The sequence below is a fragment of the Lepisma saccharinum genome, chromosome 3 (genome assembly GCF_977018435.1).
Source record: "Lepisma saccharinum chromosome 3, izLepSacc3.1, whole genome shotgun sequence".
NCBI classification, from domain to species: domain Eukaryota; kingdom Metazoa; phylum Arthropoda; class Insecta; order Zygentoma; family Lepismatidae; genus Lepisma; species Lepisma saccharinum.
The window spans coordinates 117,496,360-117,509,872 of record NC_139231.1 but is presented as its reverse complement, the minus strand read 5'-3'; the positions used below and the strand labels follow the sequence as shown (position 1 = coordinate 117,509,872).

The 13,513-nt window shown below is 39.7% G+C and overlaps 1 protein-coding gene across 4 annotated transcripts in view; it reads left to right on the top strand.

Annotated features, from left to right (window-relative positions):
- Positions 1-13,513, top strand: part of LOC145985346 (phospholipid-transporting ATPase VD) — a 203,236-nt gene that overhangs the window by 1,465 nt on the left and 188,258 nt on the right. For all 4 annotated transcript variants that reach the window (XM_083119250.1, XM_083119251.1, XM_083119249.1 and 1 more), the window contains exon 2: positions 10,552-11,463. In XM_083119250.1, coding sequence (XP_082975376.1) covers positions 10,562-11,463 — 902 coding nt within the window. In that variant the 5' untranslated portion in view covers positions 10,552-10,561. The remainder of the gene's footprint in view (positions 1-10,551; positions 11,464-13,513) is intronic.

Here is a 13,513-nt window from a genome sequence, read left to right as displayed (position 1 = left end):
AAGCACTAATAATAATACATGCTGTTTTAAATTTGAATAGTACCAAGATTACAAACATTTATTGCTGTTCATGTACCATCATATTACTAGCTCGAATCAGCCTGGAAAACTAACAAATTCAATGAAAAACATTGCAAGCCAATTAAATGCCTTTGGCCAGTTGAATCTAAAGAATTTTACAGAGAAGATCATATGGTGGTGGACACAGAAGTTACAGTTTGGGGGGGGGGGGGGCATATCAGTCAGATACCTTGGGCCTTGGGTTTAATCCCCATTTAAACTGTAGGTCCTATTCCGATCAGTCTAGCATGGACTTTAATAGAACTTAACTCAGCGCTACTCGCTGTCTGATCTGTCACGCCATTACTTGCAGGTGAGCACTCACCTATGTATTTTCATATTTCTAATGATTTTCTTTGCTAAATTTTATTCAGATCAGGAATTTTATGCAATATATGTGTATTTTGTTTATGAATAATACACATTGTAAAGCTTCACTTATTTTCTTTAAGAAGCAAATAAAATTTATTGTAACTCATTACCAGGCGAAAATACCGTTGCTCGCAGGTGAGCACTGTGCTTCTTTCTTCTTGCACCTCCGACACAACTGAAACAGAGGGTTAGTGGTGACTCATATTTTGGATTGTGGTATTTTATTGAAAAGGAATATTCGGAAAGGAAGGTAGACAAGATTTTTGCTCTCACACTTCCACAAAGCTTGAATTCCAAGCTGTGGCGCAACCACCAGGAGGCATCTCCCCCAGCCTTGGAAGGAAATCAATTATGGGGGAGGGGGCCAACATTGACAACCAAGGGCACCTGCAGAGGGCACAGAGGGGCGGTTGCTCCCCTTTCAAATTTTATGCAAAATCAAACATTTTCTGTCTTTCAAAAATATATTTCAAATAGTTTGTTCCAACATAAATGCTTTAGAACCAACTTCTGCCCCTTTTTTGCGCAATTTACGAGGATAACAATGCCTTTGATACTACTACTACTACTAATATTAATAACGAACATATTTTATTACTATTATTATTGGTATGTTTATCCTGGTCCTTGCCCACCCCCAGACAAAAATTTGTGGTTGCACCTCTGATTTCAAGCATTTGAAAATGAAAGTAATCATAGCTCTCACCTGTGAGTAATGACAGGTTAGTGAAATATGTATTCTTGAGCTTGTTAAACTTGGTGACAGAACATTTGAATCTTCAAAAATATTAGGCTTAACAATATATTCAAAAAAACATGGCAGTTATGAGTGGCAATCACCTTCTGCATGGATCCATGCCTGAGAGTTGGGAAATTTTCTCTAAAAATAGTAATGCAATACTTTACTTTAAAAAAATATAGCCTAAATCATCTTTCTACGGTAACAGTTCCGTATAGTGGAGACGGATTTCTTACTTTTTACAGAAGAAAGTACTTACGGAAATCATTTTCTGTAGCGTTGTTGAGGTTCGGGAATGTAGTTTTTATCCTTTTCAACACCAATTCATGTTTTCTTCTGGGAAAATATCTCTCTGACACGGAATTGCTGTTGCTCCCATTTGCTTTCTGCACGTGAAGACAATGTTCTGTGTTTTAGATGACTTAACCCCCAATAAGTGTTTCAAGCCTGTATTTTTTAACTATGTTTGCCTAACCTAAGCGAACCTAACCTAACCTTACCAGAAATGGTTTGTGGTGCTAACACCAATGGTTTGTGTAGCGAACGAGGTATTAGCACAATTTCCAATCCAGCCACGAAAGTAGGTATTTTTCATTCAATAAGGTTGAAACACTGCATTCGCACTCCAAATCGACAAAACACTGCCTCATCGCGCGATGAACCAGTACGCTATCACCATATTGTGTGTTACAGAACCGAGAAAAGGAAGAACAGTAAGTACTCATAAATGTAAGAAATAGACATTATTTCCATTAGATATTCATTATTACACCTAAAGGAATGTTCCGCAATGCAGAATTGTATGTTAGCAATGTAAAAAAGTGTGAAATAAATGATTTCTAGGTGTCTCCACTATACAGAACTAGTACCCTTTCTACTACTGAAAGAAGAAGTAACCTGCCTTTAAACATTTCCACAAATCTAGATAACAGTTTTCAAAACTTGGTAAATGTTCTCTGCAAAATGTGAATATTTTTTAACTATGTTTGCCTAACCTAATGTTTTGTTTTCTTCCCAGGAAAAAAATTTTCTACTACTAGTAGTGGGGAAATTTCAGTTATATGTTTTGAAGTATTGGTGTGATATGCAAATTATCTGTGCAGAAAGAACCCCTCCCAATGTTGTGAAAAATTAGCAAACAGAAAGGGAGAGAGTGGTTGTCCCTAATCCCAGTGAAATCCTGGGAGGGGACAATTTCGGTTGGGTACTCAATCAGCCAAAAATATAGTCTCATTCATTAGTTGTGTATGAACAATAGTACTATAATCAGGAAGGAAGCTGGTATTTGCAGACTATGTATAAAAAAGGGTCCCTGAAGTAAGCCTGCCTCCTTCCGCATACATTCGAGGGTAAGCGCTTAGGTCCTGGTGCCTTTAATAAACCAGGATGTCAGTTGTATCAATTTGATCGGTTCCCCCACCTTTTTATTTTCTTATTTATTTATGAATTATAATATACAAATACATATAATATACAGACAGAACATATATAATACATAATGGCATACATAGTCAACGTAAAATTCATAAAATGGAGGAAAATTTATTCTCGAGAATGACATCTGCCACATAGGCATAGGCGTTCCTTTCTGAATATAAGCATCATCGTGATAAGGCAGCAGTGGAAGATAGAGCACAAAATCTCAGAATAACACTGTTCTTATGAAATTGGGAACTGTGAGGAAAAAAAGAATGAATAGGGTGGCGACAGACCTAGAAATGCCAGGGAATTGGAGAGGTCAAAAAAAGTCAGGAAATTTTGTCTTTGTTGAATTGTAGATGTGGTGTGATGCAATGAACCTGCCAGACATTTGATTTTGAAGAAGTCGCAATAAGTGCTACACTTAAAAACCATCTTGCCAGCCTTTGGCGTAAACTTTTAGGTGTCTGTTATGCATTGGACACAACCACGGTGGCATAAGAAGTGATGGAAAGGGAGGAGAAATTTCCAGTGAGGCACACACATTTGATTAACCTCTAAATGTCACGTTTAAAATGTATTGGCATATTTTTATTCTTGTCTATGGAAGCTATAAGGGGTCGAACCTGTCGACCAGAAGGGTGCACCCACTCTGGCACCGTCCAACACCGTAGTACTGCATTGCGTGGACTTTCTGAAGGAACATTGTAATGAATGAGGGCTTTTATCCAACCTGGATTTTTTGTCGTATGTCATGGAATGACATTTGATCCACCAGATATTTAGGTTCCATTGATGCATGAATTATTTGTCGGATAAATCTGACTAATGAAAAGATTCTCTCGGGCTGTTAGCTTTCGAAAGCTTGGGTATTCTTTCCACAACTCACCTGGTCAATAGCCTGAGAGAATCATTTCATCATTTGTCGCCAGATAAGCTTCAAGATTTACTTGAATCTGACTAATGTCGAATTGCAACAAAATGTCTCACTACTTCACAAAAATGCATGCATCCATTTTTTTTTGTCTAATGTAGTGGAACATTTTCTCGGACAAAATTTCAGACTCTCAATCCTAAAACATATCATTTTCATCAGTAATCAATATTCCTCTGCCAGCTGAACTGAATTTTCACTTCTCGTCTACTGTTATTGAATTTAACAGGCTGAAGATTTATACGAGGTCGGTCCAGAAATTACATTCCAATAGCCATAAATTGAAACTCAAACTTTAGCAATACTTTATGATTTTATTGTCTTAATTACAGTGACCCATAACTTACTTTTCGACATATTTACCACCGTTCTTCAGGTATTTGTTGTAATGTTGCACTAACTTTTGCAGAACCATCTGTACAGCAGCGTTACTGTCAAAATGTATATGCTGCCAGAAACTGCTTCAGCTGAAGGAAGAGATGAAGGTCGTAGCGTGTGAGGTTGGGGATGCAAAAGATCCTACTTGTGCTAGGTGTGTGGGGTCGTGCATGATGGATCTGCCTGCCATGTCTACATCATCACCTGACCATACTGTCACTTATGGCATCCAGTCCTTACACTCCCAAGTTCCTGTGGATCTCTGCCGGCATCCGATTCTCAGTGTGTAAAAATCTGATTACAGCATGCAGTCGCTATATGAGAACTGCCATTGTTCTCATAGAGTTGAGCCAATTTACCAGACCCCATGGTGGAGTGTTGAGCACATCGTGCTACAACACCAGGGATCCCAGGTTCGAGTCCCGGCCTGTTTGTGAGTGTCCATTCATCAATTTCATCATGTCATCACTCACCCCCATCTTCGCAAATCAGCGAAAAGTGGTGCAAGAAGCAAAGTAAAATGAAGCAAATCAATCAACCAAGCTACTTGCCTGGCATGAACCCATCTTTATGGCAATGACCTGCTGTTGCCAATTTTACCTAAGAAACTTGCACCCTCATTGAGCAACAATCGGCAACCTTAGAATCCCTCCTCCCTGCAGCTGCCACTAGGGAAACAGGATTTTGGCAAAATAACCGTACTTGGATAAACTTCGCTGTGAATATAGCCAGGAGATAGCTTGGACTTCTTCCTACTTGTATGTGCACATCGTGCTCCTACCATTAGCACAGCATTCCAACGATATCGGAACTTACTTATACACACACACACACAAATACAAGTAGCAGTGTGTTGCCAGTTTCACGGTACTTGGATATACTGTGAATGTTTGTACTGAAACAGAAGTCTCATAATGTAAGGTAATATAACACTTTGTTTTGTACAATTCCATTGCTGCACTTTCAGAATGTTTAGTCCCGAGAATCAGGTTTAAGATATATTAGGGTTTTAGATGCCAAGTGGACGCCATGTGTTGCATGTTGCCATGTTCACATCAAACAAGCTGCGAATTCACCATACTAATATCTCAATCATGTGTGCATGGATTAAGTTGTTTGCTTTATATAGAAAAGAGACATAGTATACAAGCGTTAATGCTTCGAAAATAAGTTTGCAGTCATGGTTTTTGCAAGTACAGGTGATACATCTAATAACGAGAAAGGCTTAGTAAAAATAAAATAAAAATAAAGTGCTCCCCTGTGCATAGCACCACGCCATTAAGGCATATAGGGGGTGTGGGGGTAAGGCCCCACACTTTCTTGATCCGGTCGTGAGTGGGGTGATGTGATCAGCATCATGCCCCTGACCGCCTTTACCCCCCAGGGTTTCCCCCAGGTAACCATGTTATTCGATGCTAGGTGGGCACCTGGGCCGCTTCCATCGTTAGAAAAGTTCCTGGATTTGAACCGGCCGGGGATCGAACCCGGGACCTTTAGCATGGTAGTCAGATGCGTTACCGACTGAGCACTTCATTAAAAACAACTAATTTACTCTAATTTCATTTAGTTATAACTTTAAAAGTAATAAAATATTTTATTTAAGCTTGCTTGCAAATTAGAAAAGTCTTGTAAAAGTCCCTCTCTAGCTTGTGATTTGTAATATTTTTTCAAATTCACTATTTTTCAGAACAAATATAAATCATAGAGAAATTAAGTCAATTTCTTGTTAGCTAATATAGACACCTGAATGCTCTATGAGTTTATTTTCCATGTACAAATACGTCGATTTAGTTCAAAATTGTCAGGGAGAAAATGCAAAATTTGTCCTGGAAAATCTGGAAAAGTCAGGGAATTTCATTTCTGCTTGTCTGTAGCCACCCTGAATGAAATACATCCAAACCTTGTATCTGAAATATTAATAATATTAGGCATATGTATGCCACAATTTTTTTTAATTTTTTTTTTTTACGTAGGGGGATGGAGCAAGCTTATTGACAAGCCTACTTCAACTCCCCATTTAAATACCACCCTACAAGTAACTATAATAAAACTGAGAATGAACCCAGAGAATCTTGCTTGCAATGGTCAAAATTTGCAATCTATCTTTTTGCAAGATTTTTGTGTGTGTGTGTGTGTCTAATCATCAAGATTATGATAAACCCCACTGTCATAAACATAGCACATGTTATCAGTTAGCTGTCTGTAGTGAGATTCCCCAACATAACGAGAATTGCTACACAGTTTCTTAGAAGATCTTTTTGCTAATCATCGCCCTGGCTGCCTGGTATATAGAGATAAGGAATTCTGGATCATGGTTCCCAGCGAAAGATGTCTGCCTGCCTGTGGTAGGTACCAAAGGTGCTTGACCTCACTGCACTTATTTAGATCTATGTCACAATGCTGCTGAATCCTGAGAAATGTAAAATTGTCCTTTTCCGGCGGAAGACAGGTATTGTTTTCCAAATAGATAGCCCAGAACTTAAGAGAAGAAGATTGTAGGAGATTTTTACACAAAGTAAACATTACTGTTATAGTTGCTCATGCAATTTTGTTAACACTATACATTGAGAAGTAATGTGTTATATGCCCCGTGTGTGTGGGGGGAGGGGGACTTCATATTTCTAGTAATCAGTTATACAGGGTGTCCTGTGCAATGCTGACCTTACGTGATTGTTAATGAACTTGGACAAAATTCATTGACAGTACTTGTTTCAGTGATTTTTTTTAAATTTCATAAAGCATGGGAAATGTGAAACAAAAAAAGATCTATAGGTAAATGTACACAAGGTACTTGAAGTCATTTTGAGTTGTGTGCTCTTTTAATTGCATTCAAGGTAATGCACTAATATCTTTGATGATTCTGTAAATGTTTTCTTTCTATTCAAATATCAAATACAACAGTTCATTTTTCAAGTGTTCAATGTTTCTTGGAAATTTCACACAAAAATGTGCAAGTGTAATATCAAACTCCATGAACTCTTTCTTTGACAGAATAGGGCCCTCCCCAACAGTCACTTTGTAATCAATGGGTCTCAGGTTTGATGACCAATGCAGGCATATTTCACATAATAGTGCTTGGGATGAAACTTTAAAGTGCATGTTCAGTCCCGTTTAGCCTGTCTGAACATCTAGTGGACTTAAAACAAAATTTTGTTGACTGAATGAACCATTATCAAAAGTAACACTTTCACAGAAATCATTGTACTGCAAGGATGTCAATGTGATACTTAAAAAAAAAAAAAAAAAAAAAAAACTATCGCCATGCAGTTCTTAAATAACTTAAATAATGGAAAATATTGTTTATGTGGTGTATTGTGACTGGAGCTTGTTTTAAGTGGGACACATCATATTGTACTTCCTTTTTATAATGGATGCAGTGAGACGGGTTGGACTGTTATCTTGTCCTGATGTACATTGTATTAACAAGGAAAGGCAAGTCTCAGTCTTTTCTTGGATCTCGGAATATTATGGGTAACATAAATAGTGTGCTGCTGCAGAAGCTTCATAGTGTATACGGGCTAATTAAGGAAGCAACTTTTGTTGATAACATTATTCTGTTGAATATCTCGTTTTCATGCTGTTAACAAAAGAAATGCTATTCTATGCAACCACACTGCTAAGGTCCATAATTGCTACTAATGGATAGACTTCGTTCAGTTAGATATTAACTTGGTATGTCTGAAAATGTAGTATACTAGAATACATTTTGTTTAGGTAAATATTTCGGATATCAGAGCCCAGACAACACCGAGTCTTGGACCTTAAGTCTCATATTGTCTCAGTTTTGCCAAGATCTCAACAATTCTCGATTGGCTTGGTCTCGTTTTCAACTCAATTGTGAAAGGTCATCTGTACTTTTCACATATCTTACACCAACCCCCACTTGTCTGGTGGTGGGGATTCCTCTCCTCATCTTTGTTATACAACTGTGTACCATGTCATAGACTTGAGCATAGGAGAAAAAATAAGAAGGAAGAAGATACTGTCAAAAATGTTGATTTAAAGAGAGGGAAGAAAGAGAAATGAATACTCAACTTCTAATCTTCCTACAAAACATTCCAAGTTAAGGTTCTGACCAATTGTGTAATTCTATGATATAAAGGTGAAAAATATCGAGGTTAAATACAAAGAATATATTCTTAATTAACGGGCTAGAAGTTGAATAATTAATGGGGTTAATTTACCAAAGTATTCCATACACATAGCACAACATGACGAAGGTGTTCAAGGTATATTCTTCCAAGCAACAAAAAGGAAAAATAGAGTGACATTGGTTCCAATTGGTTTATTTGTTTCCTTGAAACACTACCATGACGTTTTACACATTGACTACAGGATCATTCTGTGCCAGATCATATAGGGGTGTTCATCCCAACTCCTCAGATTTTGATAAAATTTAATACATGATCTCTTTATACAATTGTAAGAACCTACATTTTTCGTTCTTAGAATGAAGTCTTGGATTGTAGAGCCCTCATTGTCCACCTTCCTTTAATCCTCCCATGCAGAAGTAGAGATCAAGCGCCTCGTTCCACCGCTTAATGCATAGTCAATTTACTATGGAAAAAGGCAACACCTTGCAGTTTCCTTTACAGTACTTTGTCGTGTAATATGAACATTTAACGCGTGTTTGTAACTATTGTTTTCGTAGTGTAACTTACGTGCACAAGATTAAAACAACACAAATACATCATCCAGTTCCGAGTTTATCATGGCCGTAGACGGATAAACTTTAGGAGGGTGTAAATGTAGATATTCCATAGCTGCATTTGGGGAAGGGGGTACCTTTCCAAAGACACCCAAATGTCAAATTCACTTCCACATAGTACACCCTGTACTGCATTTTGCAGACTAGCGAGGGTCTGGCGTCTGGACTCACGGCCAGTATAATCCTCCGTGGGACTGTGTTGTGTGCTGTCCCTATGTTTTTATCCTTTCATCCTATCACCATTCCTTCTTACCACCTTTCATCCTCATCTTCGCGATTAGGCAGAGTTAGCACAAAAGCGAAGTAAAATAAAGATTTAATCAATCAGTTAGAATCTGCTAAAAATAAAAAAAAATGGTAGTCGGGGGGCCATTTTAAGTTGGGTTTGAATTTACCACTAGTAAATTCTCTCCCCTAGTTCTTGACTGCTTTCATTAGAAAAAATTTGTTTTCTCAAAATTTCTGTAGGTGCGGGCCTCATCGGCTCCCATCCTCAAGACGGAGCGTTTCTTTCTGTTCTAATTGGACATTTTTGGTTTTTAATAACTGATGGCCTAATCTTGTATTCTTCTTATTCAGCGTCAGGGCGCCGCAGTTTTCCAGTTTGCGGCGTGGGGGACAATGACCCTATATGACTGTGCCGTTGCACTGGATTTGATTTCGGACTTTTAGACAAATAAATGTTGCAGAGGATGAACAAACCGGGTCAATGAGATTTTGGAATATTTCTTATTATTTATGCATATTTAATGACGAGATAACTCAGTTTGTGCTTTACAATTCCCCTGTAATTTTAACCTATAGTTCCCTGACTCCCGATTGTGACAGTTCTTTATTGATGTGAATGATCTACAAGTCAGTAAACCTTTTATTGTCCATTATTGTCACGTCATACAAAGTACGCAAGAAATCAAGCATAAAGAGCGTAGTTGTGGCAAATTCGGACAAAAGAAATAAAATGAATACGTTCCATTCGGTGGTCGGTGAAACACGGCTATGTACGCCAGAGCATCTCGGCGTAAGTGTGACCGCTCACAAATTTATTTACATGGTGCTGTTCGTTCCCCTGTGTACTCCAGTGTGAAAGTTCTACCGAAACCTAATCCAGTGTGACCATACCCGTAAGTGGCACCCAGTCTCTCTTCAGAGGGTACTCTGTGAGAGAGGAATGAAGGCGGTAAGAGCGTGGTGCTGATCACTGGGACAAAGATCGAGGATGTGCGGCATCGTATCTGCACACCCCCTGCACGACTTGATGGTATCGTGTAAATGCACAGGGTAGGAGGGGCTTCTCTGTTTTAAACGTTTGTAACGTCACATTTTTACTTTGAGCTAATCGCCACGATGAGGTTGGCTTGATATCCAGGTTAAATTTTCGGTGGGACACTTGGAAATGTACAGTCACCGGCAATAAAATCGGGACACATAGGTCCTGAAGTTCTCGCTTCCCTGCAAGGCGTTATGCGTGTAGCGTAACTCAACGGCGTTCTGATTTTAAGAGAAAATTTTCAATGCCACTTCTGCCACCGCCGTAGAGTTAGGCAACACACACAACGCCTTGCTGAAGCGAGAATTCCAGGATATGGGTCCCATTTTTTATTGTCGGTGATTGTACACCCATGTTCATACCGGGACTCGAACTCGAAACCTTCGATGGCGAAGTCCCTAATTGAGCACCCAGCACATTTGGCCACTGAGGGTGCCGTGACATGATGGGAACTTATGTTCGCGACCTACCGCAAAGTTTTCCAAGTTTATCGATCTTCAGCTGTTTGTGACAGAAAGCATGTCAATGTCGACCACGTAATATTTTCATGAGAGTAACATGCAAACATTACTCTTTTGTTTGCGAATGCATGCATTATTTAGAAGCAACAGCGTATTTGATTTATGTTATAACTTCTTCCAAAACTCACTAAGCTGTTTGTTTTTTCTTTGCAGATGTACTATCATGTCAGGAAGTGGAGAGATAACGAGCCAACATCCTCGCGTTGCCACCTATGTGTTTCCTGTGTCCTCAGATGTCAGCACCGTAACGCCAGTCTCGTGCGAGGCGGCGGCTGCGTCGCACGGCTTTGTCGGTGGTGCTCTGTCGGACAACCCTGCCGGACCCGTGAGTGTGGTGGCTCGCACCATGAACAGGGGCCACATTCGCAGCGCCAGCCACGGGGCCACCGTGAGTCCCAGCGGTGCGGTGGTGGCACGGCCCTCGGCGCTCAAAAGAGGACACGCTCGGGCCTTCTCCCAGGGACAGATCGTGGACGGGTCGTCCCAGGCCCTGAAGGGACATAGCAGGGTGGGGTCCAAGACAGATTTCATTCTCCCGCCGGGTCACCAGGACCGCGACACCAGGTTGCAGCACCAGACACCCCGCACCGAGTCCGTGTGTTTCGGACACTCTCGCCAGGCATCGCGCTCCGAGTCCATCTACACCTTGCGACAACATGTGCCTTCTCTGTCGGACAGGGTTTTCTTCTGGCGTCGAAAAAAGGGGACGGAGGAGACGCACCATCGCCGAATTGTGCCCAATCACGTGATCCCTTCGAGCATTCCCAAGCACCAGCATCCGAACAGCATCTACCCGAACAATCGCATAAGGACGACCAAGTATACCATTCTGTCGTTTCTACCAAAGAACCTGTTCGAACAGTTCCACCGAGTGGCGAATCTATATTTCCTGTTCATAGTTCTATTGAATTGGTTCCCGGCCATCAATGCGTTCGGAAAAGAAGTGTCCATGATACCTGTGTTGTTTGTGCTAGGAGTTACAGCAATTAAAGACATGTTTGAGGACCGTAGGCGACACAAGAGTGACAAGAGAATAAACAATTCGACCTGCCGTGTGTTTCGAAGGTAAGTAGACCAATCCAATCACTTTGTTCTTATCTTATCTGCGCACTTTCCCTTTCTACTAGGTAGCACTGTTTTATAAACGCCTGCTTTGTACTTGCAGTTGCTTGTTTAACAAAGGCAATGGTTGTACTATTATTTCTGTTTGCTATTTTTACTTTGAGGTTTTAGCTCTTTTAAAAGTTGATGTGTGGATATTACTGTCGCCACCATAGTGACGGGACAGTATGATCATATCGACTCGTGCATTGTTCAGTTACGCGAGACATTGCTACTTCAGAAGTAAAGACAAGTGACTTATAGTAGTCAACTGCTACCACATAACCGTCTTATTTCTAGCAATAAAGCAACAGACCATCGATTTTCTTGTTTCGTGTATATGAGAAAAGCTGTAAGTTACGCTTCCACGTGAAATTATATTCCAACATGTAAGCTTCTTGTGGTCTAAAATATATTTTCTCTTTTAGAAGTTCATAACATAATTTTACATGCTTTTGTTGCCGATTGCCGAGCACGTTGAGCAATCATTTCCCGACCTCGCTACCGAAGGTTCTAGGATCGAGTCCCTTTCTGAGCATGCCTTCGTCAATTTTATATAGCCTAGTCATCATTCGTCGTCTATTTGCCAAAAGTGGCAGAAAAGCGACACATGTTTTTTAAAAAAGATTTTTTTTCTGCTTAATGAAATGATCCAAGTGTTTCAATTGAACTGTGACAGTCTCAATACACATGAAAGAAAATTGTAATCAAGGTGCCCACCAAAAATTATGTATTTGGAAGCGTAAAGGACGCCTCTTTTTGTACTCAGTTGAACTTCTCCATTCTCGTATAACAACGCAAATGAGACAATCAGTGCTCTACATTTTTCATAAATAATTTTGTAATAAAGATAATGTGTAATATTGTATGCTTAATGTCTAGGTGAACATAATACAGGGTTTTTGAAAAGGTCAACTCTAAATGTTTATTACAATAAAAGTTCGTAATTGTTGAAATTGAAAAGCGGTTTCAAATTAGAGCTTACGTGTAAGACAATTTACTTCCAGACAAACAATGATGTGTGCTCCACAGGGAACCCTGTACACATCAAGGCGATAGTGAAATTCCTCCAGGATCTTCTGATGAACTTGTGTTGATTTCAGTTATGCCTCCTTCTGAGCCCTCTAATATAGCAGGATAGTATAGGATAGTCTTTAACATGACTTAAATCGGCATATCATCGGGAGATTCTTCCCAAGTGCACAAGGTCCACAGTTATAAAGAAGCTTCGTTTCACTACGTTGTCGAGCTCTTTTTGAATAACCCTTTCTAGGTAAGAATATATTCATTAAGCAGAACATAGGAAACATTAGACACCTAACAACTCGCTCAACTTGCAATACGAAATATCATTTATCTACATATTGCACATCGTTAATATCGGTACGCAGCGGCGGCTCGTGACATTTCAAAGATGCGTGCTACAACTGATGCTGTTTTTCATGTACTTATAATGACCCCTACCCCTCACCCCCACCCACGTCAGCATTATTGTTATGATTTTTTTTTGTCTTTTGTTTCTTGAAGTGGTCTGTTTGTGGTTTTCGATAATTACCTACAGCTTCAAGTGAGTTATGTTTTTCTTTCTTTTAATTTTTTTAATTTTTGCTAAACTGTTTATTTTTCGCCTACTTGTTCTTCCTCACCCTGGAGCAAAAAAATGCAGCTGCTTTCAAGGCATCACCAAGTCATGCTCAAGAACCAATCTTCTTGAGAAAAACTTTTTTCATCACCAACCAATCGTTCATAAACAGGAATTTAAATTCTAGTTAATTGATTGAATTGCTTTATTTTACTTAGTTTTTTGTGTCACTTTTGGCTAATTTGCGAAGATGGGGGATGAGTGATGATAGATGGAATTGATGAATAGACACCACAAACATCCCATGCCCAGGCGAGGATTCGAACCCGGGACCCCTGGCGTCGTAGCGCGATGTGCTAACCACTCCGCCACGGGGGCCGGCTTAAATTCTAGTTGCATGTCCAATTTACTACATGTACGCTTCTGGGCCAA